We start from the raw sequence: 27,688 nt of genomic DNA on the forward strand, positions 1-27,688 counted from the left end.
AAGGAGTGGGACACAGTTTATTGTTATGATAATGTTTTACGGCTAATTATTTTAAATGTTTAGGTTATATATGAAACCGCTAAAGCAATATTTTCATGAAAACCATTTTGATTCAGTTGTCAAAATTAATGTAAATTAGGAAAGAGCAGAGATGTCAAAGAAGAGCAGATAAAATTTAGGAACAAGAAAACTGATAGGTAAGGATAATAAATGTGAATCGGTACATCGGCCTGGGATATTACAGTATAGCTATTGAGGAAAGTGTGTAGAGGAGTTACATTTATGGTTAGGGAGAATATGACAGTAGTAGCACTTGAAGAGGAAATGCATGGATAATTATCCAATGATGCCATATGAGTAGAACTTAGAAATAAAAAGGGGGTAATCACCTTGTTGATATTGTACTATAGACCTCCCCCGAGTAGTCAGTAGGAATTAGAGAAGAAAATATGTAAGGAGAATATGTACAAATAATAGAGGTTTAAGAATAGATAGATAATTCTATCTTCCCTAATATTACCTGAGACAGCCACAGTGCTAAGGGATTGGATGGAGTAGGATTTGCTCCATCCTTGTTCTTTTTTCCAGTCAATGCAAAGAAACATAATTAATTTTCAAGGAAATATTGAGAATGCAGTATCTATCCACAAATATATTTTGAAAGGGAAATATGGTTTGGCTACTGTAATTATGTCATTTTCTCAATCACCTATCTGACAGAATTTCCATAATGCAACAGTAGCAATGTAAGCAGCAGAAAATAGAAACAGGAGTGGACAATGTGTCTTATTAATCCTGGTCCATCATTTAGTAAAACCATGAATGACCCAGTTCTGAGAATCCACTTTCTTGTATAGTCCTCCAGTTCTTTTTGGTCGCTGGTCAGGCAACATATGCAGAAAAATGGGAGTCGCTCTTTGTTCTGGATGTACAACTGTTCCTTATCACTGAGTGATTTTATTGATGCATCTATTCAAAAAATGCAGCAGGGAAGAGGCGTGCAGCTGTATACAGGAAAAACATTTTGGAGATTACAGTGGCTTGGACATCTAGTTTTAAAAGCAGGTTGATACCTGTGTTGACAGTCTCCCTAGCAGTAGTAATCCCACGATTCTGATGTCCATTTATCAGACTTGGTCTTGATTATATGTTTCTCATTTCTTTGAATGCTCTTCTGCCACCCTTTATCTTTGGCTAACATTATATCTAACATGTGATTGTAATGTCTGTTCTCATGATAGAGTATTCTTTCACATGTGTTTGTGTTTGTTTTTTTATATGTTCCTTTTATAAATGCCCTTTGTCAGTAAAATCTAGTCCCAGGGATGGATAATGATATTTATTTGGACTGCTGAATACATCCTGTTCCCTCTTTTTTAAAATTCTATTTAAGGTCTTCCAATTTTGTCTGAATAATGACTGCTCATTCTTAAAATTGCACAGTTTTATATCTCCAAACCATTTTTCTAGGAGATGTGGCCTGTTTCAGAACAGAAACAGAAAGAATGCATGTACAAAGGAAAATCGCAAGAGGTACGTTACACAATTGTTAAATACTCAGTTCTAAAAATCACAGTTATTGATAATAAGATAAAGCATGGCTGAGAATCAGACAACTGACAAAGGCAGGTTCTTTGAATTGTCTTTCAGTTAATCAAGGATGCTTTTTAAACATATTAGAGTTCATAATATTAAAATTTCCATAATCTGATAATTGCCATCAGTTCTGGCTTTATGACAGAAACACAGCATGTGGACTTTCCTACATTTATTCATTTGGATCAAAATAATGGAAATTTCTTTTTGAAAGTAGATGTTTATATCTGTGCTCATCTAAGATATGACTTTAAGCTGCCTTAAATTAATTGTGTTTCAAGTGTGAAACCAGGTGAAGGTTTTCAGTTGCCTTTTGCATTGACCACCACATTAAAAACAGAAGTGGGAACAGGCTACTTATTCTTAAATATTTGTATGTGGATTTTTGCCTCTCTTTTTATAAGTGCTTATAATTAAGACAGTGAGTCCAGCCTACTCTTTTCTTTTTCTTGCTCATTCCAGGGTTATTGAAATTAAGGGTGCTATCTCCAGTTTTTTCCTCCACTGAGACTGAACAGAGCAATTGTTCATATTTGGTTGCAGCCTCTTTTCTTAATTTTTGCTTTCTTTATTGTCCTCAACAAGAAGAATAGTAAACTCTAACAATTTTCTTTAAGATCAATTGGAAGTTGTTCAGAACATTCAGACTATTATTTCATCCTTATTAGATTCACTGAACATGATTTGATTCCAACAATACCTGAAGCATTATTAAGTCTTTCCTCCCTCTATGTTACAACTGATTTACTTGAACTATTACTCCCTGGTTATAATATCACATTAAATGTGGTATCATTGAAAGAATTACACTGCAGTGTTTCATTCAAATCATTGACTATATCATTTCCAATTAAAGTAAGCTTTTTTTGTGTAACAGGTTTATTTAAAAATATTTTTCCACCTGTGTCTAAATTGAGTTTTTCCTGAATATTTTTTGAAGTTATTATGCACCTTTAATTTATGTTCCACAGCTTTTATTATTTACTTTACTGTTTTTGTGTAATTGCATAATTAGCACAGAAAGAGAGAAGTTAATCCAACCAGTCAATACAAAAACAAGGGAAAATCTGCAGATGCTGGAAATCTGAGCAACCCACACAAAATGCTGGAGGAATTCAGCAGGCCAGGCAGAACCTATGGAAAAAAAGTACAGTTGACGTATCAAGCTGAAACTCTTCAGCAGGACTGGAGGGAAAAAAAAGCAGAGGAGTAGATTTAAAAGGTGGGGGAAGGGGAGAGAGAACCACCGGATGATAGATGAAACCTGGAAGGGGAGAAATGAAGTAAAGAGCTGGGCAGTTAATTGGTGAAAGAGATAGAAGGCCATGGAAGAAAGAGAAAGGGTGGAGGAGCACCAGAGGGAGGTGGTGGGTGGGCAAGGAGATAAAGTGAGAGAGGGAAAAGGGGATGGGAAATGCCTGGCCTGCTGAATTCCTCCAACATTTTGTGTGTGTTGCCCAACCAATCAATATTTATGGTTTCTTCCAACCTCTTCTTCCTTCTCCATCTACCTCCGTGAGAACATTTTCCATTCCTTTCTCATTCAAACTTAAGCCATTTGTCATTATAGATTAATAATAAATTGAATTTATCACTCATACTTTGAAAGAGTTCAGTAAATATAGGTCAGATCCTCAGAGGGAGGAACTATTTATATGTCCAACCTTATATTTATCTGTTTCATGGCATAATGTCAGTCAGAAGGATAACTTTTCATCAGTGGCAATGTGTATTTCAGCTTCTGGAGCCTGTTTTGTTGCAAAATACCATGTCATTTGTAGTGAAAATAATGTAGAGTTAATTTTTATTCTGGAGATATCTTTCCCTTTTGTAATGATCTAAAAGATTTAACATATATTTTCTCAATTATGCAGTTTTTAATTTAATGGTGATATGTATGAGGGATAAAAATTGGAACCCAAATCAATCTACATAGAAACTTCAACAATAGTAAAATTCCTTACTCTTGTTTTTGTAGTATATGCTATATGATTTAAAGGTAGAAAAGTGTATGGAATTGATCTGTTTGAATTGATTTTGGAAATTCACTGTCTTCAGCATTTATACATATTTTTGCATTACAGACCGATTGCCGTAACTATATACGCATTCTCCACTGGTTAAATGAATCTAGAATATATGTATGCGGAACAAATGCATTTCAACCAACATGTGATAATTTGGTAAGTACTCATACAGATACATGTTTTACATATCCAAAAGTGAGATAATAAAATTATTTACTGTAGGCTGAGTGTAAAAATGGGTACCTTAGGTTTGGTGTACGTTAGTAGGCTAAAACCCAGTTTCTGTGCTGTAATTCTCTATAGCTACGATTACTAATAACAAAAATCTAAGATAAAACAGTAAGCAGTATGTTGCAGATACTTATTTGACTAAGCAATAATAAGTTCAAGTTGAACTTCAGTTTATTGTCATTCAACTGCCAAATGAAACAACGTTCCTCCAGACCAAGGTGCACAACTCAGCATGTATAACTCACACACATAACACATAAAGTAATATTACCACTGGTAAATTAACAAATAACAAGGTGTATTTATGACACGAGCTAAAAAGTAAACAGTATAACGCTACTGGTACTTCATACATGATGAGACCTGGGTGGTGGTAGGGAGTTCAATAGTCTTAAGGCCTGGGGGAAGAAGCTGTTTCCCATCCTAACAGTTCTTGTCCTAATGCTACAGCACCTCCTGCCTGATGGGAGAGGGTCAAAGATATTATTGGACAGATGGGAGCAGATGGGAGGGATCACTGACAATGCTAAGGGCACTGTGCATGCAGCACTCCTGATAAATATCTCAAATGGGTGCAAGAGGGATCCTGATGATCCTCTCTGCAGTCCTCGTAATCCTTTGCAGGGACTTGCTGTCAGAGGCCTTTCAGCTCCCATACCAGACAGTGATGCAGCTGGTCAGGACACTCTCAATGATACTCCTGTAAAAACTGATTAAAAAGAGAGGGTGGGGGTGAGCCTTACTCACCTCAATCTCCTTAGGAGTGGAAACACTGCCGTGCTTTCTTGACCAAAGAGGTGGTATTGAGAGACCAGGTGAGATCATCCATTACGTGTACTCTCAGGAACTTAGTGCTCCTAGCTCTCTCCACAGAGGAACTATGCATGTACAGCAAGGATTGGTCAGCCTGCACCTTCTTAAAGTCCATAATCACCTCTTATATCTTGTCCATGTTGTGACTCAAGTTGTTGTGCTGGAGGAAGAAATAAAACAGATTTAATATTAAAATTGATGCCAGTTCTGATGCTAACCTGAAAGGCGAATAATCTGAAAGCCTGTTTTTTGAATGTTTTAATTGCTGTAATGACCTTCTGTGGAGATGCTGTTCCCTGTGCTTACCTTGGATTTCATCAGAACCGTCAGAGGCCAAACTCATCCAAAATATGCTTTGTTCTCCAATAAAGAAAAGATCACAATGGGCACTGAGTGTTATACACTAAACTGGAAGAAGTACAAATGAATTGCAGCTTTACCTGGAATAAACGTGTGGATCTCTGAATTTTGGGAAAGGAAGAAGAGGGCCAAGGTTGCATAGAAAGTTGCCATGAGGATTAAGAATTGGTGAAGATAGAAGATTGAACTGGAGTATAACAGTTGTCCAGTAGTAGTTTGTTCAGTTACTGAAAGGAAAGGAGAGAGTAAGGTTTTCTGATACTGGATCACATTGTAGACAGTGGAAATGATGAAGAGTGACCTGCTGAACATGCAGGCTAGTGGATGAAAGTGGAAGATAAGGGGAGCTTTATCTTGTTCTTGATGGAAGGAGCAGTTTCATGTTCCTGGGCATCAACATTTCAGAGGATCTGCCCAGGGCCCAACATATCAAGAAGGAACATCAGCAGCTTTTTGAATTCATTAAGAGTTTGAGGAAATTTGATATGTTATCAAAAACTTTAGCATACTTCTACAGAAGTACCATGGAGAGCATTCTGACTGGTTACATCAACACCTGGTATAGAGGCTCCAATATGCAGGATTGAAAGAAGCTGCAGAAGGTTGTTGACTCAGTCAGTTCCATCATGGGCACAACCCTCCCTGCTTTTGAGACATCTTCAACAGGCAGTGCATTTAGAAGATCATATCCATTATTAAGGACCCTCCCCATCGGAGATATGTTCTCTTATTACTATATTGGGGAGGAGGTACAGGAGCCTGAAGACCCACACACAACATTTCAGGAACAGATCCTTCCCTTCCACCATCAAATTTCTGAATGGTCCATGAATCCTTGAACACTACTTCGTTATTCCTATTCTGCTCCATCTATCTATCTATCAATTGTAAGTTATAATAATTTTGATGTCTTGCATTGTAATACTAGCACCAAATAACAAATTGCACAACATATGTCAGTAATAATAAACCTGATTCTGAAATCAGGTGTTGAAGTCAAGGAAAGAGAAGAGACAGAGATGGATGCTGTGAAAATGAAAGTAGAATGGAAATTAACTGCAAGATGCTGAAATTTTCTTTCTCTATGAGAGCAAGAAGCAGTACAAAACAGAGTCATCTCTTTATTCTGTATCTATATTTCTACATGCATCAAAGGGCTGCTGTTTTCCAGTTGCAGAGATCCAGAGACAAACCTGACCTTCAGCACTACCTGTATCTGTCTGAAGTTTCAACTTTTTAAAAATTGATTCATTTACGACATGTGGGCATTGCCAGCTAAGCCAGCATTTATTGCCCATCCCTAGTTGCCCTTGAGAAGGTGGTGATGAGCTGCCTTCTTGAACCGCTGCAGTCCCTGAGGTGTAGGTACACCTACAGTGCTGTTAGGGAGGGAATTTCATGATTTTGACCCAGTGATAATGAAGGAACAGCGATATGTTTCCAAGTCAGAATGGTGAGTGACTTGGAGGGGGATTTCCAAGTGGTGGTGTTCCCAGGTATCTGCTGTTCTCGACCTTCTAGATGGTAGTGATGGTGGGTCTAGAAGGTGCTCCCTTAGGAACTTTGGCATGTTGTTGCAGTGCATCTTGTAGATAGTACAACTGCTGCAACTGTTCGTCGATGGTGGAGGGATTGGATGCTTGTGGAAGGGGTACCAATCAAGTGGGCTGCCTTGTACTGGATAGTGTCAAACTTCTTGAGTGTTGATAGAGCTGCACTCATCCAGGCAAGTGGCGAGTATTCCATTACACTCCTGACCTGAGCCTTGTAGATGATGGACAGGCTTTGAGGAGTCAGGAGGTGAGTTATACACCATAGGATTCCCAGACTTTGACCTGCTCTGGTAGCCATGGTGTTTATATGGCTCAACTAGTTCAGTTTCCTGTCAATGGTAACCCCCAGGATGTTGATAGTACGAGATTCAGTGATGGTGACACTACTGAATGTCAATGGAACTTCCTCAAAGGGTAGGTTTTGAGTGCTTTGGTTTCCTCTATCACCCTAGAGATGTAAATTGCCTCTGTAATTTGCTGCTGCTCTATGAGCGAGTGGTAGAATCAGGGGGAGTTAATGGGAAGATGAGGACAATAGGTCACAGGGAAAATTCTTTGAGAATGGGATACTCTAGGTGACAGATAAGCTCGATAGGCCAAAATGGCCATGTATAGTAAATATGTTACCAGGAGAGCGAGGGAGCCTAAATAACGTATCCCACAAAGAGGTAGGCATCGCTTAGAACCTTGCAGGTTTCTATAGTTGTAATTTTCCAAGCATTGACTACATCGATAAATCATTGAATGCATTTACAGTACTTGGAGCATTACCACAATAAAGCAGCATCCACCATCAAAGACCCCCACCATCCAGGACATGTCCTCTTTTCACTACTACCATTGGGCAGAAGGCATAGAAGCCTTAAGTCCCACACCACCAGGTTAAGGAACAATTACTACTCTACAAACATTAGGCTCCTGAACTGCCATGGATAAGACCATGGAAGGGGGAGGAGCACCAGAGGGAGATGATGGGCAGGTGAGGAAATGAGGTGAGAGAGGGAAACAGGAATGGTGAAGGGTGTGGGGGGCAATTACCGGAAGTTCAAGTATTCGATTTTCATGCCATCAGGTTGGAGGCTACAATATAAGGAATGGGATTCAGTATAATATAAGGAATGAAAATAGGAAGTAGAATTGAAATGGGTGGCCACCAGGAGTTACACTTTTTTCTGGCAGATGGAGCGTGGGCACCCATTCCAACATGTCAGTCCATGGCCTCCTCTACTGCTGTGATGAGGCCACACTCAGGCTGGTGGAGCAACGCATTATAATTCTGTCTCTTTCTTCCGTGGTCTTCTACCCTCACCTATTAGAATCTCCCTTCTCCAGCCCTTTATCTCTTTTACCTATCAGCTTCCCAGCTCTTTTACTTCACCCCTCCCCTTCTTCCAGTTTCACCTATCATCTATCATCTACCATCTTGTACTTCTTCCTCTCCTCCCCTCATCGCCTTACTCCGACTTCTCATCTTTTTTTCCAGTTCTGATGTAGGGTCAGCCCAAAACGGCAACTGTTTACTCTTTCCATAGATGCTGCCTGACCTGCTGAGTTCCTTCAGCGTTTTGTATGTGTTGCTTGGATTTCCAGCATCTGCAGATTTTCTTGTCTTAGAGTTTCTTCAAATTCTGGAAATCTTGGAATTAACAGATCTTGTTTTGATTTTTTTTCTTTTCGAAGAGAAATGCTGATTTACTCTGATGTTCTGAGCAGATTTTTAACCAATCTAGATTTACTGTCTAAAAATAATGCAATGATATGCAATACCATCTTCAGCTTGGTACATGTAATATCTGCCCTATAAGTGAAATTTCAACATAATAATTTAATTCCTCTTATTTTAAAACATTTTAAAAGAACACAAAAAATTAGGAGGAGGAGGAGTAGGCCATTTCACTATTCAATCTACCCTGCTGTTCATCTATAGCAACTTTGTCCAATGCTATCAAATCTATTGATTTCTGTTTTGAATGAACTCAACGACTGAACCTTCTGGGATAGAGAATTCTAAAGCCTCACCCTGTTCTGAATGCTAAATGAGTATTATTGTCACATGCACCAAGATACAATGAAAAGTTTGTCTTGCATACTGTTCATATGGATCAAATCATTACACAGTGCATTGAGGTAGAATAATGTAAAACGTTAAAAAAAGCAGAATAAAGTGAAAAGGCCACTGTAAAAGTGCAGTGCAGGTAAATGATAAAATACAAAATCATAAGAAGTAGATTGTGAGGTCAAGAGTCTATCTTATCTTACAAGACGTCTGTTCAAGAGTCTGATACAGTGGGATTGAAGCTGTCCTTGAGCCTGGTGATACGTGCTTTCAGGCTTTGTGAAGGGAGGAGAGAGAATGTTTTGGATGGGTGTGGTCTTTGATAATGCCTTCTAGCTCCATTGCTGAGAAATTGTATTTTTAGGATTATCTTGAGCAGAATCCAAATCCATTCAAATCTGTTTAAGAACTGAACCCTTGGTTACCACCATGTGTATGCTTGCAATATCTATTTGAAACTTGGCATTGTTCAATTAAACAAGTTAAATTGCTGATTTAACCATGGGTACCAGAACACAGTGAGTGAATGTTTTCAGCAGTTAACTGAGAATTTCATGACTCAAGGCTGCACTTGCTGGCTCCTTTGATTCATTTACGCCATTTTACATCATGGTGAAGTAAATAATGCCCTACACATTTTTTCTCTATGAAGATTCTCAGCATAATTTTTCTACTTATAGTTGTGATTTAGTTTTCAAGTACATTTTTACTTGTTGGATTTTCTTCTTCTAAAACCTCCTTCCTTCCCTCCTGTGGTTTTCCTTTCAAGTGTCCTGAAGTCATGGATTTGTACAGACAAACAATCCATGGGTAATATTAGTTCTCAAAAGCCTTGATCTTCTATTCATAAGTGAAAGCAATGGTCAGGGATCTTGAGAACTGACGTTACCTATTTGATTATGAATGATCCAGTTCTTCTCATGTCAAAGCGATACTCTGCTGCTAATGGAATTGCAGCTGTACCCTAATTTTTCTTCACCCAAGGTTCATCCATCTTGCAACAGTGATCTTAAATTTTGATCAAAACTTGGAGATTAGCCTAATTATATATTTTTTTTCTTTCTGTATGCAGCCTGCTTTCTCCTTTGTAATACAAAACATAGTGAGGCCAACTATCTATACTGGGTAAAGCTTCAGTTCCAATAGGAACTTGGTTGGCAAGCAAATATAGTATGCCAGTATTTCTATTCTTGTAACTGGCCTTTTTTGGATAGTGGTGGCTAGAAGATTTTCTGACCAACAACAAAATACAGTGTAAAAAGAGCTTCTTACAGGGAAAACTGTTGTCTGCAATTACTCTATATAAATGTTCAGTACTACTGGGCTGTCACATTCATATCACTACAAAGTTTCAAACAAAAACTATTGTCACATTGTCATCAGGAAATTACCTCAGCTGAACACATGGAACAAAGCATTACCATGATGATTTATTGTTTGGCAGGTGATTAACAATGGCAAAATCCTTCTAGAAAAAAGTCCTCAAGAAAGTAAAGGGAAGTGTCCATTTGACCCGACTCAGAAGTATGCATCTGTAATGGTCGGTACGTTGTGTTCTTTAATAAAATCTAATGAAATTTTTTTTTTCAATTTAAATCTGTCACATTGCATGTGGGAAACCTGGTAAAAGAAATGAAATGTTTCTTATTATATTTAGTGTCCTTCAGATCGAACACATTACGTCTTGTTTTGTAAGTAGTATTTTGGAGGCAGCATACTGTAAGGTGCCACAAACAACAGTAAAGAAGTTGATCTCTTATTCTTATTTTCTGGTAGTAACCAAAAGGAAAATGCTGCTGAAGGCTCTTGGATTAGTGCCATAGGATCCTTATGTTGTACCTGATCTGGGAAACAGGAATTTGATTTAACGTCATAACCAACAGATAACACCTCTGGCAATGCAACACTTCCTCAGTATCACACTCAAATGTCAGTTTAGATGTTATCCTCGAGTAAACAATGAAGTCATAATCTAAAAAAAAAGTAATTTAATAAAATGCAGCTTCCAGTTGTCTGCCCAAAGAACGGACTATAGAAGATATAACTACTCCCCCAAAATAATTCCAGATTCTAGAAACCTAAAATAAAAGTGTAATGTTTTATATCTGTAAATGCTTTCTGCACATCAGGCAGCAATAGGAATATTAACTTACTTGATAGCAGTTACCTGACTGGAATATTTGCAGTATATTCTATGCATGTTTAAATGTAAGTATTAAGCCTAATAGTGGAGTAAGAGGAAACAACACCCTAGTGTGATTTTGCAGTGAAGGCACACTAAGCACTGTAGGTGTCAATGGTAACAGTGGTGGGGATTCACGATTAGCTCCACACCATTCAGCTGACAAGGAGATGGATATCAAAACAGTAGCAGTCCTGTAATTTTAAGAGACAGAACAGTACAGCGCAGGAACAAACTCTTCAGCCCACAATGTCCCTCCATTCTCTGCACATCCACATGCCTATCTATGAGCTTCCTAATGTCTATATTGTATTTGCCTTCACTACCACTCCTGGCGGGGCATTCCAGGCAACCACCACTCTCTGTATGGAGGCGTGAGAAGCTTGACCCACACATCTCCCTTGAACTTGCCTCTTCTCATCTTAAATACATGCCCACATATATTAGACATTTCAACCCTGAGAGAAAGATACAGGTGCCTACTCTTTCCTTGCTTCTCTTAATCTTATAAACCTCTGTGAAGTTTTCCCTCAGCCTCCGCCACTCCAGTGAAAACAACCCAAGTTTGTCCAATCTCTCTTTTTAACACATGCCCTCTAATCCAAGCAGTGTACGGATAAACCTCTGCTGCACCATTCCCAAAGTCTCCACGTTCTTACTATAATGGAACAACCAGAATTGAATGCAATGCTCCAGATGCAGTCTAACCTAGGTTTAATAAAGCTTCCTGACTCTTGAATTCAATGCCTTGATTAATAAAGATAGGCAGGCATGCCATATGCTTTCTTTACTACCCTTAAACCTGTGCAGTCACTTTCATGGAGCTATAGACTTCAATTCCAAAGTCCCCCTGAACATCACACTTAAGTATCCCACAATTAACAATATATTGTCCTTTTATATTTCACTTTCCAAACTGTAACACTTCACAGTTGGCCGGATTAAACTTCCAGCTGCCATTTCTCCCCCATACTCTGCAACTGATCTAAATCCTGCTGTATCCTTAGGTAGTCTTCTGCACCATCCACAACACCATCAATCTTTGTATCACTTGGGAATTTAGAAATCCACCTATCCATATTTTCATTCAGGTCATTCATAAATATCACAAGTAGCAAAGGTCCCAGAATAGATGCCTGTGGAACACGCTAGTAGCAGATCTCCAGAATAAGTCCTTTGCCCTTTTGGTCAATGATTATGTATTATCTTTGGGTGCAGACAAACTTAGACTCTTTTATGAAAGATGAGGCTTATTATTAAATAACATCAACCTTAAAAGCCAAGAATTCAAAATACCCTGTTGGCTGAGGTACATGAGATTATGCCATTGTCCAAGGAATTATTGTTTGAAAAAAAATAACTAGCACCTTTCTTGATCATCATATCAGAATCAGAATCAGGTTTAATATCACTGGCATACTGTATGTCATGAAACTTGTCGTACAATACATAATAAAAACTATAAATTACAATAAGTATAAATAAAAAATAAATAAGTAGTACAAAAAAGAGAGGGAAAAATAGTGGGGAAGTATTCATGGATTCATTGTCTATTCTGAAATCCAATGGCGGAGGAGAAGGAGCCACTCCTGAACATTGACTGTTCCAAAAACAGACCAACTAATGAAATATTATGTTGGAAAGAAGGAAACTAATTTGCACATAGCCTCCTCACAGAGAGAGCAATAAAACAATAATTACTAATCTGCTTTTAATGATCCTTGTTGAGTTGTAAATGAATAAAATGAGATGAAAGGCATACCTTGGTTGAATATCTTGTCTGAAAGAGGATACATTTGATAAAGCAGCATCTTCTCGGTGCACAAGGCTCAAACCAAGTCTTTTGATTCTGACATGAAATTAACCATGGCGAAATCATGCTTCAAATTTAATTATTGGTTTCAAGGTAAATAGGACAGAACAGAGAATAATTGTGAAATCTGTTAAACACCTGACGCCATAAATACTTTTGAACTGGATGAAGTATGTAATTGAGCTGTAAGTAGTTAATAGTATTGAATACAATCAATCTGGTAGAAGATCGAAACCAAAATCACATCCTGTTAATTCAAAACGAACACTAATTTCCAGCCAGTTCAGAGTGCAAGATGTGATAAATATAATTTCAAAGCCATTAATCAAGTAGGAGTGAAAGCACCATTTTGATTTAATATATTTTAGATGGAGAATTTTACTCTGCAACAGCAAATAACTTTCTTGGTTCTGAGCCTATTCTACTCCGTAGCCTGAAGAACAACCTGAGGACAGAGTACAAGACTTCATGGCTAAATGGTGAGCATATCTTATGTACTTTGTTGAAGGTCACTGGTGGCAATTTTTTTGTTATTCAGATTTATTTATGGGTAAGAGATAGAGGGAAGTGGGATGGAGAGCTGCATATAATTTGATGTTTTCATTTACTGCAGTATAGAAGTACAGAATGTAGTCTAAAGCCATGGTGAATTTCATTCGAAGATTGTTTTTCTTTTTGCAGTTTAGGTGTTGATTCAAATAGGCCTCTCCATTAATCTACTTCAAAAATGCGTGAAACTAAATCTAACATTTTTATCTGGTATTCTTGTGAATTAAACACTAATCTAATTTTTTGATTATATTTATTATGAAGTAAGATCATTGAAATACTGACTCCTAAAAGAGAAACATATAAAAGACAGCAAAGGGGGTCGGGAGAGGTGGGGTGAAATTTTTCCAGCTGATCTTGTATCAAGGTGAGAGATACTACGACTGAGAAATGAAAAACTAGGCTATTTATTGAAGCACAGCAAGATTAATTTTTTAAAAAGTATCTGCCTCCAAGGAATCAACATGCCTTAGCCCTAACAAAGAAATAATACTGGAAGAACTCAGTAGGTCAAGTAATATCTATGAACGTAAAAGGTGCAAATTGATATTTTGGGTTGAGACCTGCATCAGGACTCTGATGAAGCAGGAGAGACTGCCAGTATATAGCAGTTTTGGAGATATTGTGCAGTATAGAGGCTGATAGGTGAAAGGTGGAACCAGATGGAAAGGGGATGATAGGCAAATGAAACCGGTGGGGGGGGGGGTGTCAAGAAACAGAGGCTGATAGGTGTTCACCTGTTCACTTAGTTTTCTTCTCACTTTTGTTCACTGCTTCTAACCCCTCGTCCCATTCACCTGTCGTGCTCTGTCCACCTGGTCTGCCTATCACCAATATAAATACTGTATAGGCCAATATTTTCTTCAGTAATATTACTTTGTTTTAGAGCTTTGAGGTTTTTTCCAAAAACTTGGTTTGTATCATTATCTATACAATGTCAACTTAATATTCCTCTATTAAATTGATTATGGTTGTTAGATAATTGTTCTTTATTTTGAAACAGAGCCTAACTTTATATACTTGGATGTGGTTCAAGAAAGTGAAGATACAACTGATGGAGATGATGATAAGATATACCTGTTCTTCAGTGAAACTGCTGTTGAGTTCGAATTCTACAATAAACTTCTGGTTTCGAGAATTGCACGAGTATGTAAGGTAGGCTTAGGTAACTCTCATATGGAGACTAGGGGATTTCATTTCTAGAATATATGACATACTGTAATTTTCTGTATGAGTTGAAAAAAGCTGTGTTTTCTTCACATAAATTCCTTGAGAGCTAATTTTATTCTGACTCTCAAATCTTTGGGTTGTGATTTCTGAATTTTGCAAGGGTGAATTTTCATAATCCAAATGGCCATATTGCAAGGATTGCCTGTAATTTTGCACTATGTCTAAATTCTCCAGAGTTTGATATAACACTCTGGTAGAGTAATTTTACACATTGGGTTAGTAGTCTCACTACATTTTATTGACAGTGCAGTAATTTTATGATAGTTTGTTGTAAGGGTGGGGAGGAAAGGGTGGATGTGGTGGGTCTCATCCCTTGGGAATATGACCTCACGTTCCCAGTAGTTAACTAATTCCAGAAATTAAGGCATATTAATTCAATTAACAGAGACTGGAGCAATTGCATCTATTTCAAACACCCCTGCAGACAACTGGCCATTGTATACCATTTTAAATTTAATTGCATTAGCATATTAAACTGGATTCTAAATATGTGTTGGAACTATTTCTTTTACACAAAGAACATGAGTCAGTCATATTTATTGACGTTTATTTTAAATTCTGAAAAAATTAGAAATACTTGGCAGATTACGCAATATTTAGAGACAGAAACAAACAAAATTAACTTTTAGGATGTGTGACCTTTCACCACAACCTTTTGAATATTAATTTGCCTTCCCCAACTATGCCCTACATAATGGATCAGGGAATCTATGTGTGGAGGAGGGAAGTGATTTAGGGGTAGGATGTTAAATGTTTTAAGGGAAGTCCCTAAACCTACGGCATGAGCATGTTATAATACTTTTTATGGCTATAGGTTACGTGGCATGTATGTACCTTAAAAAAATGAAGCTGGGAAACCCAGAAGTTGTAATGGTGACAAGGTCTACAGGCATCGTAAGCCAGGGAGAAAAGAAAGTCTTGGATTTATATAGAGCTTTGCTTGATTTTGTGGTGTTATGAAATGTCACAAAATTGAATCATTCGTCTTGGTACCCTGTGCAGTATTACTATTAGAGAGATCTGGCAGTTGAATCAGATGTATTACTCAAGCTTAAGATGGAGACTTTAAATGAGTTTCTGTTGATTCTTGCCCATTTCTTTATTCAGGGAGATCTAGGTGGCCAGCGAACCCTCCAGAGGAAGTGGGCCAGTTTCCTGAAAGCCAGTTTAATATGTTCTGCTCCTGAAATAAACTTTCCATTTAATATTGTTCAAGATGTCTTTGTATTGAGGGCAGCAAACTGGAGAGACAATATTTTCTATGCAGTTTTTACTCCGCAGTGGTAAGAACAACCAGTTGTTTGTAAGCTAAAATCTTGTAAAATCTATTTAAGAAATTAAAAGTTTTAATAGTTATGTTGTAGTTCTGTTTCTTTAATAGGTTTTCCTTGTCTTTACAATGACTCTTTTTAGAGTATACTAGGTATAGCGTTGATAGATGATGAAGCTGTTGCTGGCAATCCAAACCTAATTCTCCATGGAAAGATGGCGATAAGCATCTTGAATCACTACTGTCCACATATATGAACTATATATTATGCTCAGATTTATGTTGGTAGTTTACCAAAAGCCTTTTGAAAATCTAGATATGCCACATTCAGTGGTTCCCCTTTATCTTTTCAGTTAAACCCTAAAAAAGTTCAATAAGATTTGTTAAATACTATTTTACTATTGTGTTTCTGAAGGTTTGTCATAGCCGGGGCAAGAGGGTAGTGGGGATAAGCTCCCACTACCTATTAAATGCTCCCAATGACATGCATCTCAAACCGTCTCTGACAGCCAAGTCCGGCTCTTGGCTTTCACGTGGGGCTTTGCTACTAAGCTGGGCAGAACTGTTTTTACTGATGGAAGAAAGGGCAAAGGCAGATTACTGGTGCCTCAAAACCAGTCACTTCGGGCAATTGGGGCTCATCAGCTATTGTTGACAGCTCCTCTAGGACAAGGAAATCTCTGATTTCAAATCTCTTGCTTCCTTGCAGCTATACCCATTCATGGGGATAGTTTTGGGAGTAAACCCCAAAGAAAAATACAGTGCTGGAGTCCCTGAGTCAGTCTGATGTTGAGTTCAACATGACTGGCAGCTCCTGTGACGCCACTGGTGCTAAACCCTATTGGTCTCTGCTGTTCCTTTGGATTCATCACCTGCATGGAGAGGGGCAGCCTGCTACATGGGCAACAGATTACTCTCCATATCGTACTGCCCTGACTTGCATACTGGCTTGTGTATTGACTTCGACAGCCAGGACACAACATCCATGGTCAACCTCGACCAACAGAGGGCCAGATATGATTTTACTTTCTATGTGCTCATTTCCTAAATTGGTTTTGCAGGTAAATTCTGGAAAATTGTTGCATAACCTTGATTATTTCTGCAGCCACCTCCTTCAGAATCCTGGCATCCATATCATGCGAGGAGTTGTTGGCTTTAGTGATCTTCATTTGTCAAGTATTTTCAATTTTATTAATTGCTCTAGGTTTCTCACTGCCACTGGCCCTCAGTGCTCTGCAATTCCTGATGTGTTTAATTGCTTTAAAATTCAATTACATAACTTTGTTTTGTTCAGCATTATTCCATTGAAAACTGATTCTTTGCCCCAAATGATATACAGTATAGTAATCCAACACTGACTTACTGAATATACAAGTTCATCTTTTTTTATCAACCCAAGAAACCATTAAATTTCATATTTAGTTCTATAGACATGCTGAATTAACTAAACTTAATCTGGACATTATTTGGGATGCAAAATTGGACCTTACTATACCGGGGGAGAAGTCAATGAGCAAAATAAGAATAAATACAATATTCCTAATATTGGAAAGCATTGGTATAGTCCTTATACCCCAGGAAAGCTGATTTGAAAAATAAAGCATGTTGGGAATTTTAGGCAATGATAGGACCAGATTTGGTCCTCAGACTTTTTGTTGTTGAATAGCCTGGTGCCACAGAGTGTTCCAAGCTCACAGCACAGTGTTCATTTGGCAAGATACCTATATAAAGCATCATATCCCAAAATGAAAAAGAGTGCTGTGAAATCATGCATAGTATGATGCAAAAGTAGATTTTTGGCTTTTCTTGCAAAAGATTTGAAAGATTAAAGAAAGGAACTCTTGGTGCAAATGGATGGCAATTTGGCCTGATGAATCAGACAATTTTCCTTCTCTATGGTCTAGTAAAAACGAGTACTGTTATAATGTTCTATTTGTCAGTCTGCTTGAGATCAACTAAGAGTATTGGCCAGGAATTATGACTGTTTCCATTTTTTTGTTTTTGTTTCAGGTGTTCATCATCTGCAGCATTTTATAATTTACTAGTTTGCTGCTCATGTTTTTTTTTTAAATTTTATTTTATCACAGCATTGTCGTTACTTTGTCATTGCCTAATATGCCGATGGCATTTATTCTTTCATCTATTCAGCAAAGAGCATGTAAGACCCAGGTGTGAAGGCCTGACTAAACCTGGAGACCACTTAACAGTTGTATCTCAACAGTGTACTTGTGTTTGTGCTGATTGATTCCACTGTCGGTAAAAAAAAGTGTTGTAACTTGACTGGAGAAAAGAAAGAATAATTTTACAAACTTACCACACTGAATCAGTAAGGTGCATAATTATGTAAGTTCATCATTACATTAATAATGAGGTAAATGAGAAGTATTTTAAAATTGAATGGGGTCTGTCAGCAATCATTTAATAAAAGGCATAATGTTGGTTATGGAGAGAAAATTGCATGCAGGTTTGTGAACAGTTGTCTTGTGATAAAAATATAATGTAACACTAAATTGTTTAGGGGGAAACAAGACATGTCTGCAGTTTGTGCCTTTGGAATGTCAAAAATTCAGGAGGTGTTCAATGAAGGGAAATTCAAGGCACCTGTAACAGTAGAACAATCTCGTATCAAGTGGGTGATGTACAGTGGAACAATTCCTGTCCCTCGTCCAGGTGCTGTAAGTATTAAGATTTCCCTTGAAAGAAATGAGTCTTCTGAGTAATTTAATAGATACGGTACTTTTCCAGGCTTTTCCACAGTATATTGACATTTTTCCTTGATTCAATAAGCAATAATTTTAAGTTCAACTTCAAGGCTATTGAAATGAGCTTAGGCTTTATGTTATTACTCTACTCAATGCTCAGGAGGTTTTCCCAGAAAAGAGAAATGAATGGAATCAGCATCAAAAGGGGCCATTATGCCACTATATATATAGAGATGTTCTGACGGTATTGTCAGACCAGAACATGGTGCAAATCCTTGCCCACACCATTGCTATACTAGGAACCTGAAGTGAAACCCTGCAGTCAAGAAGCATGCCCCATAAATGAATTATGCGTTGGTCAATGTGCAGAGTTTACGAAGACTCGTAGGGTGGGCTTGAGTGAGCAGTGCACCTACTCAGCGCTCAGATGTCATTAATCCCTGTGCCTGTATTGGAAGTTGATTTCCCCCTCTCTTTGTGTAGTTGTGAAGATTTCTTTATGATTCTGGAAGGGGACCTATGAGGAATCCTTCAAGGAAAGTTTGGTAGTGCTACACAGAAGGTTTTCAACTCATGAGGCAGTGTAGTTAGTGAGGATGCTGACTCGTTTGTGGAAAATAGAACAGCCAAGTCCAGTAAGCACAGCAATCAGCAGCAGAAGAGGAAGCATAAGGGAACCCGCGGGCTTAACAGCATTTGCTTTAATGCAAGGAGCCTCACAAATAGAAACATAGAAAACCTACAGCACAATACAGGCCCTTCGGCTCACAATGCTGTGCCGAACAAGTACTTTAGAAATTACCTAGGGTTACTCATAGCCCTCTAGTTTTCTGAGCTCCACGTACCTATCCAGGAGTCTCTTAAGAGATCCTATCTTATCCACCTCCATCACTGTCACCAGCAGCCCGTTCCACACACTCACCACCCTCTGTAAAAAACCTACCCTTAACATCTCCTCTGTACCTACTTACAAGCACCTTAAAACTGTGCTCTCTCATGTCAGCCCTGGGAAAAAGCCTCTGAATATCCACATGATCAATGCCTCTCATCACGTTATACACCTCTATCAGGTCATCTCTCATCCACCGTCGCTCCAAGGAGAAAAGGCCGAGTTCACTCAACCTATTCTCATAAGCCATGCTCCCCAATTCAGGCAACATCCTTGTAAATCTCCTCTGCACCTGTTCTATAGTTTCCATGACCTTCCTGTAGTAAGGTGACCAGAACTGAGCACAGTACTCCAAGTGGGGTCTGACCAAGGCTCTATATAGCTGTAACATCACCTCTCTGCTGTTAACTCAATCCCATGATTGATGAAGGCCAATGCACCATATGCCTTCTTAACCACACAGTCAACCTGCGCAGCAGCTTTGGGTGACCAATGGACTCGGACCCCAAGATCCCTCTGATCCTCCACATTGCCAAGAGTCTTACCATTAATACTATATTCTGCCATCATATTTGACCTACCAAAATGAACCACCTCACACTTATCTGGGTTGAACTCCATCTGCCACTTCTCAGCCCAGTTTTGCATCCTATCAATGTCCTGCTGCAAACTCTGATAGCCATCCACACTATCCTCAACACCTCTAACCTTTGTGTCGTCAGCAAATTTACTAACCCATCCTTCCACTTCCTCATCCAAGTACTTTATAAAAATCACGAAGAGGAGGGGTTCCAGAACAGATCCCTGAGGCACACCACTGGTCACCAACCCCCATGCAAAATATGACCCATCTACAACCCGTCTTTGCCTTCTGTGAAGCCAATTCTGAATCCACAAAGCAATGTCCCCTTGGATTCCATGCCTCCTTACTTTCTCAATAAGCCTTGCATGGGTACCTTATCAAAAGCCTTGCTGAAATCCATATACACTACATCTACTGTTCTACCTTCTTCAATATGTTTAGTCACATCCTCAAAAAATTCAATCAGGCTTATAAGGCACAACCTGCCTTTGACAAAGCCATGCTAACTATTCCTAATCATATTATGCCTCTCCAAATGTTCATAAATCCTGCCTATCAGGATCTTTTCCATCAACTTACCAACTACTGAAGTAAGACTCACTGGTCTATAATTTCCTGGGCTATCTCTACTCCTTTTCTTGAATAAGGGGAAAACATCTGCAAACCTCCAATCCTCCTGTCCCCATTGATGATGCAAAGCTCATTGCCAGAGGCTCAGCAATATCCTCCCTAGCCTCCCACAGTAGCCTGGGGTACCAGTGACTTATCCAACTTCATGCTTTCCAAAAGCTCCAGCACATCCTCTTTCTTAATGTCTATATGCTCAAGCTTTTCAGTCCGCTGTAAGTCATCTCTACAATCGCCAAGATCCTTTTTTGTAGTGAATACTGAAGCAAGGTATGCATTAAGTACCTCTGCTGTCTCCTCTGGTTCCATACATACTTTTCCACTGTCAAATTTGATTGGTCCTATTCTCTCACATCTTATCCTCTTGCTCTTCACATACTTGTAGAATGCATTGGGGTTTTCCTTAATCCTGCTCACCAAGGCCTTCTCATGGCCCCTTCTGGCTCTCCTAATTTCATTCTTAAGCTCCTTCCTGCTAGCCTTATAATTTTCTAGATCTCTATCATTACCTAGTTTTTTGAACTTTTCGTAAGCTTTGCTTTTCTTCTTGACTAGATTTTCAACAGCCTTTTGTACACCACGGTTCCTGTACCCTACCACCCTTTCCCTGTCTTATTGGAATGTACCTATGTAGAACCCCACGCAAATATCCCCTGAACATTTGCCACATTTCTGCCGTACATTTCCCTGAGAATATCTGTTCCCAATTTGTGCTTCCAAGTTCCTGCCTGATAGCTTCATATTTCCCCTTACTCCAATTAAACACTTAACTTGTTTTTTCCTATCCCTCTCCAATGCTATAGTAAAGGAGATAGAATTGTGATCACCATCTCCAAAATGCTCTCCCAGTGAGAGATCTGACACCTGACCAGGTTAATTTCCCAATATCAGATTAAGTACAGACTCTCCTCTTGTAGGCTTATCTACATATTGTGTCAGGAAACCTTCCCGAACACATCTAACAAACTCCATCCCATTTAAACCCCTTGCCCTAGGGAGATGCCAATCAATATTGGGGAAACTAAAATCTCCCATCATGACAACCCTGTTATTATTGCACTGTTTCAGAATCTGTCTTCCTATCTGCTCCTCAATGTCCCTGTTACTATTGGGTGGTCTATAAAAAAACACCAAGTAGAGTTATTGACCCCCCCACATTCCTAACTTCCACCCACAGAGACTCAGTGGACTTCCTCCTTTTCTGCAGCTGTGACACTATATGTAATCTGCAGTGCCGTGCTACGCCCTCACCTCTTCTGCTTTCCTCCCTTCCTTTCTGAAACATCTAAAGCCTGGCCCTCAAAGTAACCATGCCTGCCCCTGAGCTATCCAAGTCTCTGAAATGGCCAGAACATCATCACTCCAAGTACTGATCCACACTCTAAGCTCATCCACTTTGTTCGTTGTTCAAATAAGATGGATGAGTTGGAAGCATGGATCAGACAAAGGATTATGATATTATTCCAATCTTGGAAACATGTTTGATGGCATGGCAGGACTGGCAGCTCAATGAGCAGAGCAATAACATCGATGTGACAGGGTGCAAAAGATAAAATATTTACATTTAAGGGCCTTTAAGAAGGCCCTTAAATAGGTGGCTTAGATAGGTGTAATTTTTGAAGCAGTATACCGAAAGTCCTGCTGTTAGACGTTATCATTTAAGAAGGCCCTTAATATGAGCACATGAACACACAGGGAATGAAAGGATAGAGATCATGTGCAGACAGAAAAGACTGAGTTTAATTTGATAGCACATTGGGCACAGACACCATGGGCTAAAAGGCCTGGGCGTGTGTTGTACTGTACTGTCCTATGTTCTACTTGTAGGTAGATTTCAAATGGATGTAAATCAAGTTGTAGTAGTGGAGGATTTTAACTTGCCCAGTATTGCCTTAATGCAAGGGGCTTAGATAGGTGTAATTTTTGAAGCCGTATACCGAGAGTCCTGCTGTTAGACGTTATCATAAAGAATGAAGATAGGCAAGTGATAGAAGCATCTGTGCATGAACTTTTAGGGGACAGTGACCATATCTTGGTAAGGTAAGTTTGGTCCTTGAGGTGGGGCTTCTCCTCCACTTCCTGTACATCCACAATCACTCCATCTTCCCACCACCAAAACAGGGATAGAGCTTCCCTTGTCCTTACCTACCACCCCACAAGACTTCGCATCCAGCATACCATTCTCCATAACTTACGCCATTTTCAATGGGATCCTACTACTCAACACACCTTTCCCTACCCCTCTGCTTTCACAGAGACTGCTCTCTACATGGCTCCCTTGTTCACTTGTCCTCCCCCTTGATCTCCCTCCAGGCATTTATCCCTGCTCCTACACCTTCTCCCACACCACCATTCACAGCCGCAAGCAGTCCTTCCAGGTGAGGTGCCACATCATCTGTAAGTATGTCAGGGTCATCTACTGCTTCCAGTGATCCCAGTGCAGCCTCCTCTACATCAGTGAGACCCAACATAGACTGGGGACCACTTCATCAAGCACCTTCATTCCATCCACACAAAACATGGAATTTTCTGGTGGCCACCCATTTTAATTCTATTTCCCATTCCCATTTGAATATGTCAGTCTATGGCCTCCTCTGCTGCCCTGACAAGGCCACTCCTAGGTTGGAGAAGCACACCTCTTATTCCATCTGGGTCACCTCCAACCTGATGGCATGAACACTAATTTCTCTAGCTTCCAGTAATTTCTCCACTCTCGTTTCTCTCTTTTCCATTCTTCATTCTGGCTCCCCTCTTCTCTTCTCCTCAGCTGCTTATCACCTCCCCATGGTGCTCCTTCTCTTTTTCTTTCTTCCATGGTCCAATCTCCTGTCCTATCAGATTCCTTCTTTCTCAGCCCTTTACCTTTCCCACCTATCACCTCCAAGCTTATCACTTATCTCTTCCCCCATCACCTGCTAGCTTGCCCTCCTTCCCCTCCCCCCACCTCTCACAAACTTTGATTGAGATTTCTTTTGAAGAGATGACCAAGAGGATTGATAAGGGTGGAGTAGGAGATGTTGTATACATGGACCTTAGCAAGGCCTTTGACATTGTCTCAATGAGTAGGCTACTCGAGAAGGTTAAAACATATGATATCCAGGGAGAGCTAGTGAACTGGATTCAAAATTGATCTGGTGGTGAGAAATAGAGGACAGAAGTGTTGGTTTTTTTTTTAGATTGGTGGCCTAAGGCCAGTGTGCCACAAAGATCAATACTGAGTCCTCTATCATATCTTTTAATTTGGATGAGAATGTAGGGTATATGACTAATAACTTGGATAATGTCCAAGTTATTCATGTAGTGGTCAATAAAGAAGGTATCTAAAGTTACAACAGACAAATAGGAAAGGGAATTTAACTTGGCAAAGTGCAATGTGATGCAACTTGGGAAGTGAAACCAGCAAAGGTCACACACAGTGAGGACAGGAATTGAAAAGTCATGTTACAGTTATACAAAACATTAGCTATGCTGAACCTGGAGTACTGTATTGTGTGAGGTTCTGGTTGTTACACTACATTAAAATGTGTTTAAACTAGAGAAGGTGCAGAAAAGATGTGTTGTGTTTTTTGGATTGCAGAATTTGAGTTATAAGGAGGGATTGAATATGGTGGATCAATTTTTCCTGGATTGAAAGAGGCTGAGAGTTGTGACAGAAGTACATAAAATCATGAAAAGCACAGATAAGGATAGAAAGCCTGTGCCTTTTTACCATGGTAGGGACATCTGAAATTATAGAACATTGGTTTAAAATGAGAGAGAGAGAAGGTTTAAAGGAGATTTAAAGGGTAATTATTCCACACAAAGAGTAGTTGGCATCTAGAATAAGGCAGAGATAGAAACAATAGCAACTTTGAAGAACGATTGAAAAAGCAAGGCTTAGAGGATCATAAAATTAATACAGGCAATTGGGATTAGTATAGATAGGAATTATAGTCAGTACAAACCCACTGAGTTGAGTCATAGTTAGCAAAGAAACAATAGAATAGGACATAAATTAGCTGAAAAGTGGGGCAGAGTGGAAGCAAATGGAATTTAATCCAGACAGGCATGGGAGACAACACATATCAAAGTTGCTGGTGAACGCAGCAGGCCAGGCAGCATCTCCAGGAAGAGGTACAGTCGACGTTTCAGGCCGAGACCCTTTGTCAGGAGATGCACTTTAGGAAGTCATATTGTGGCTGGATATAGAGTAAATGGCAGAGACCTCAGGAGCACTGGATTACAATGGAACTTTGGGATTCAAGTCCATGGCTTATTGAAAGTGACTTCATAGGTGGATAGGGTAGTGAAAAAGGCCTTTGGCATGATTGCCTTCATAGGCTGGGCATTGAGAGTAAAAATTGTGATGTTGTGTTGCAGCTGCGAAAAAAAAAACATTGATTAAACTGCATTTGGAGTATTGTGTACAGTTCTGGTTTTCCACATCACAGGAAGGAAGCAATAGAGAGAGTGCAGAAGACATTCACTGGAATGAGTGCTCTAGTTATAAGAAGATATTGGATAGGCTGGCTTTATGCTCACCAACCATAAGAGGCTGAGATATGACTATATTAGAGGTTGATAAATGATGATGGAGCTGGTTAGCATATATAGTCTTTTTCCCAGGGCGGGGGAGTCTAGAATTAGAGGGCACAGGTCTAAAGTAGGAAGGGAGAAATTTAAAGGGGATCTGAGAGTTGTTTTTTTTCTCACAGAGGTTGCTGGTTTTCTGGAAGAAACCCTCCGAGGAGGTGGTAGTGACAGATAGAAACACAACATTTAAAAGACATTTGAACAGATTCTTGGATTGGAAAGAATGTGTGATTAATGCAGGCAAATAGATATTACAGTCAGCTTGAACAAGGTAGAGAAAGTGTGTGCCTGTGCTGTACAATTCCATGACCTAGAGATAGACATTTACCTTGATCATAAGGATTAAACTGAAAGCACATGTTCTGATCCATTGAAGTCAGTAAATGTCATGTGGGAGTGCAATTTGTAACTGATTCTCTATCACACATTTAACACAAATGACCACAGACTAATTTGTGTCCCTTAACACTTTTTTCCCCTCATAAGTTTCCTCTTTGCACATATGAACTGATCCATGTCAGAAAGAATTTTACAGATGATTTCATTTCCTGAATGAAATTCTCATGCAGCACATTCCAGTATACCACTGAACAGCTATCAGAACTTTAGCCTTGATGCTTTACTACTCTCCCTAATGTGAGAGTTTACTTGATTACTTTTGCATTAATTCAGCTAAAATCAACTATATTTGATTGAAAAACAGAGTCCTCTATAACGTTCTGAAATAATAGCTTGTCTGACATACTGAATAATGACAGAAGGGTTTCAATGATCTGCGCTGACTATTTAGATTGTTTTTCTGTACAGCCACATGTTGGCATTTTGTGTTATTAAATTTGATCTGAGCATTTTAGCCAAAAAATTAATATGTAAAATAAAACTGTATTCTGTATGTTGATCCTTTCAGCAGACTTACCCAAAAATTCTAACATACTGTATAAAGAATTCCAATGAAGCAGCTTTCCTGTCTACTTTAACAATACATGTACCACAACCTGCAGTCCACAAAAGTTTAGGTTTGATCATCGGATGTTCCAAGTTGAAAGAAAATGTACTTTCCATTTTGTCTTAAGCTCCAGTGGTTAGGAATGGGGAATATCATCTATGTTTTCCACACCCAAACACTAAATAGTACTGCTTAACTTTCAGTTCAGATGTGTGGTTTTTGAGCAAGTACAGGGGTTCCTGTTTAACTCTGCCAATTCCAAAGAAAGTAGCCAGCCAACATTCATTGCCCACTTTCCTGCAAGAACCTCTGCTCGCCCACAAGAGACCATCCTCCAGTTCAACCCAACATTTTCATTAAGAAGACAAGAATGGCTGAAAAAAATGAATTTATCCAACAATTCCAGCTCCATCTCATATTTACAAATAATGTTCACATACTGTATATTATTGTAAAAATTTTGAGTTTGTAACATTTGAACCCCCAAGTAACATTGACAACTTCTTTCCTCTGTTTTCCCCTTAGTGTATCAACAGTAATATCCGAAAGAGTGGTTTTAAGACTTCACTGGATCTGCCAGACAAAACACTCCAGTTTGTTAGAGATCACCCTTTATTGGATGATTTAGTGACTCCCATCAACAACCAACCCAAATTAATCAAGCAGGGTGTGAAGTACACCCAGATAGTTGTGGACAGAGTTACAACTGTCAACCGAAAAGAATATGATGTCATTTTTCTGGGAACAGGTAAATTATTTTCTGTGCATGTACTGTACAGTCAGTAATCCCTTTTACATATTAACTGCTTAAACTAGTATATCATGGCTTAATAGCCTCCTAAGAATGTGGCTTACAGAAGATTTGAAACTAGTTTATTCAGAGAATTTGCATTATACTGAGATCTGCACTATGCATAGCATTGACTAAATGACTAACACTGGGTTTCAAGGCATTGATTCATTAAATAAATAATCAGTATTGTTTGAGTTCACATCTTGAGATACCTGACATTTAGGTGGCAATTCATTTTTCAGCTTGCTGTGCATACACTAATCAAAATAAGACAGTAAATGTTGGAAAGTAACTATAGTTCATTGCTTGCCATGTATATTTAGCACTAAGCAATTTACCTTCCTAAGTCAGTTTAGAATGGGTTGCACATAGAATACCATTATGATGCTGCATTTTCCCTTGTGTAAACCAAATCAAATGCATTCGTCACTTTACTGATGAATCACTGATGCTGTGGGTAGCTTTGATAACTTCTTATGGACTTAAATTCATCTTCCATTGTCTGTCTTTTGGTTGCAAGATGTAATTATTTTTAGCCTGCTCCTTTTTATTTTAAAATGATCATTTGCAGTATAAACACAGCCAAGTGACACTGAGGACTACATGAGTTTGAATCCTGTTTTATCCCCAAGTGAAAATTTCTGGGAGCTGAACAGAGATGATTCTCGTTTCATGACATAAGGCTGTATTTCTAACATGCAATTGTAGCATGACATTCAAATTTTTTAAATGATTTTAATGAAATCCTTTAATTATAATCTTATGTGATCTGGTTTCAGATTTAAGGAACCATTGCAATGCCTTTTCTACCGAAAAAATAAATACAGCTTAGGTAGAACAACATTACTAAAACTGATTATTTTGATGCTATCTTATGGCTTTATGTGATAATTTAT

The 27,688-nt window shown here is 38.8% G+C and overlaps 1 protein-coding gene across 10 annotated transcripts in view; it reads left to right on the forward strand.

Annotated features, from left to right (window-relative positions):
• The window catches only part of LOC140188409 (semaphorin-4E-like), a 177,177-nt gene that overhangs the window by 126,975 nt on the left and 22,514 nt on the right, over positions 1 to 27,688 (forward strand). For 9 of the 10 annotated variants that reach the window (XM_072244649.1, XM_072244651.1, XM_072244647.1 and 6 more), the window contains 8 exons: positions 1,471 to 1,533; positions 3,681 to 3,779; positions 10,081 to 10,180; positions 13,000 to 13,110; positions 14,184 to 14,335; positions 15,518 to 15,693; positions 18,199 to 18,355; positions 26,525 to 26,747. In XM_072244649.1, the coding sequence (XP_072100750.1) occupies positions 1,471 to 1,533; positions 3,681 to 3,779; positions 10,081 to 10,180; positions 13,000 to 13,110; positions 14,184 to 14,335; positions 15,518 to 15,693; positions 18,199 to 18,355; positions 26,525 to 26,747 (1,081 nt within the window). The remainder of the gene's footprint in view (positions 1 to 1,470; positions 1,534 to 3,680; positions 3,780 to 10,080; positions 10,181 to 12,999; positions 13,111 to 14,183; positions 14,336 to 15,517; positions 15,694 to 18,198; positions 18,356 to 26,524; positions 26,748 to 27,688) is intronic. The other variant, XM_072244655.1, reaches the window with a different exon arrangement.

The sequence above is a fragment of the Mobula birostris genome, chromosome 26 (assembly GCF_030028105.1).
Source record: "Mobula birostris isolate sMobBir1 chromosome 26, sMobBir1.hap1, whole genome shotgun sequence".
Taxonomy (NCBI): domain Eukaryota; kingdom Metazoa; phylum Chordata; class Chondrichthyes; order Myliobatiformes; family Myliobatidae; genus Mobula; species Mobula birostris.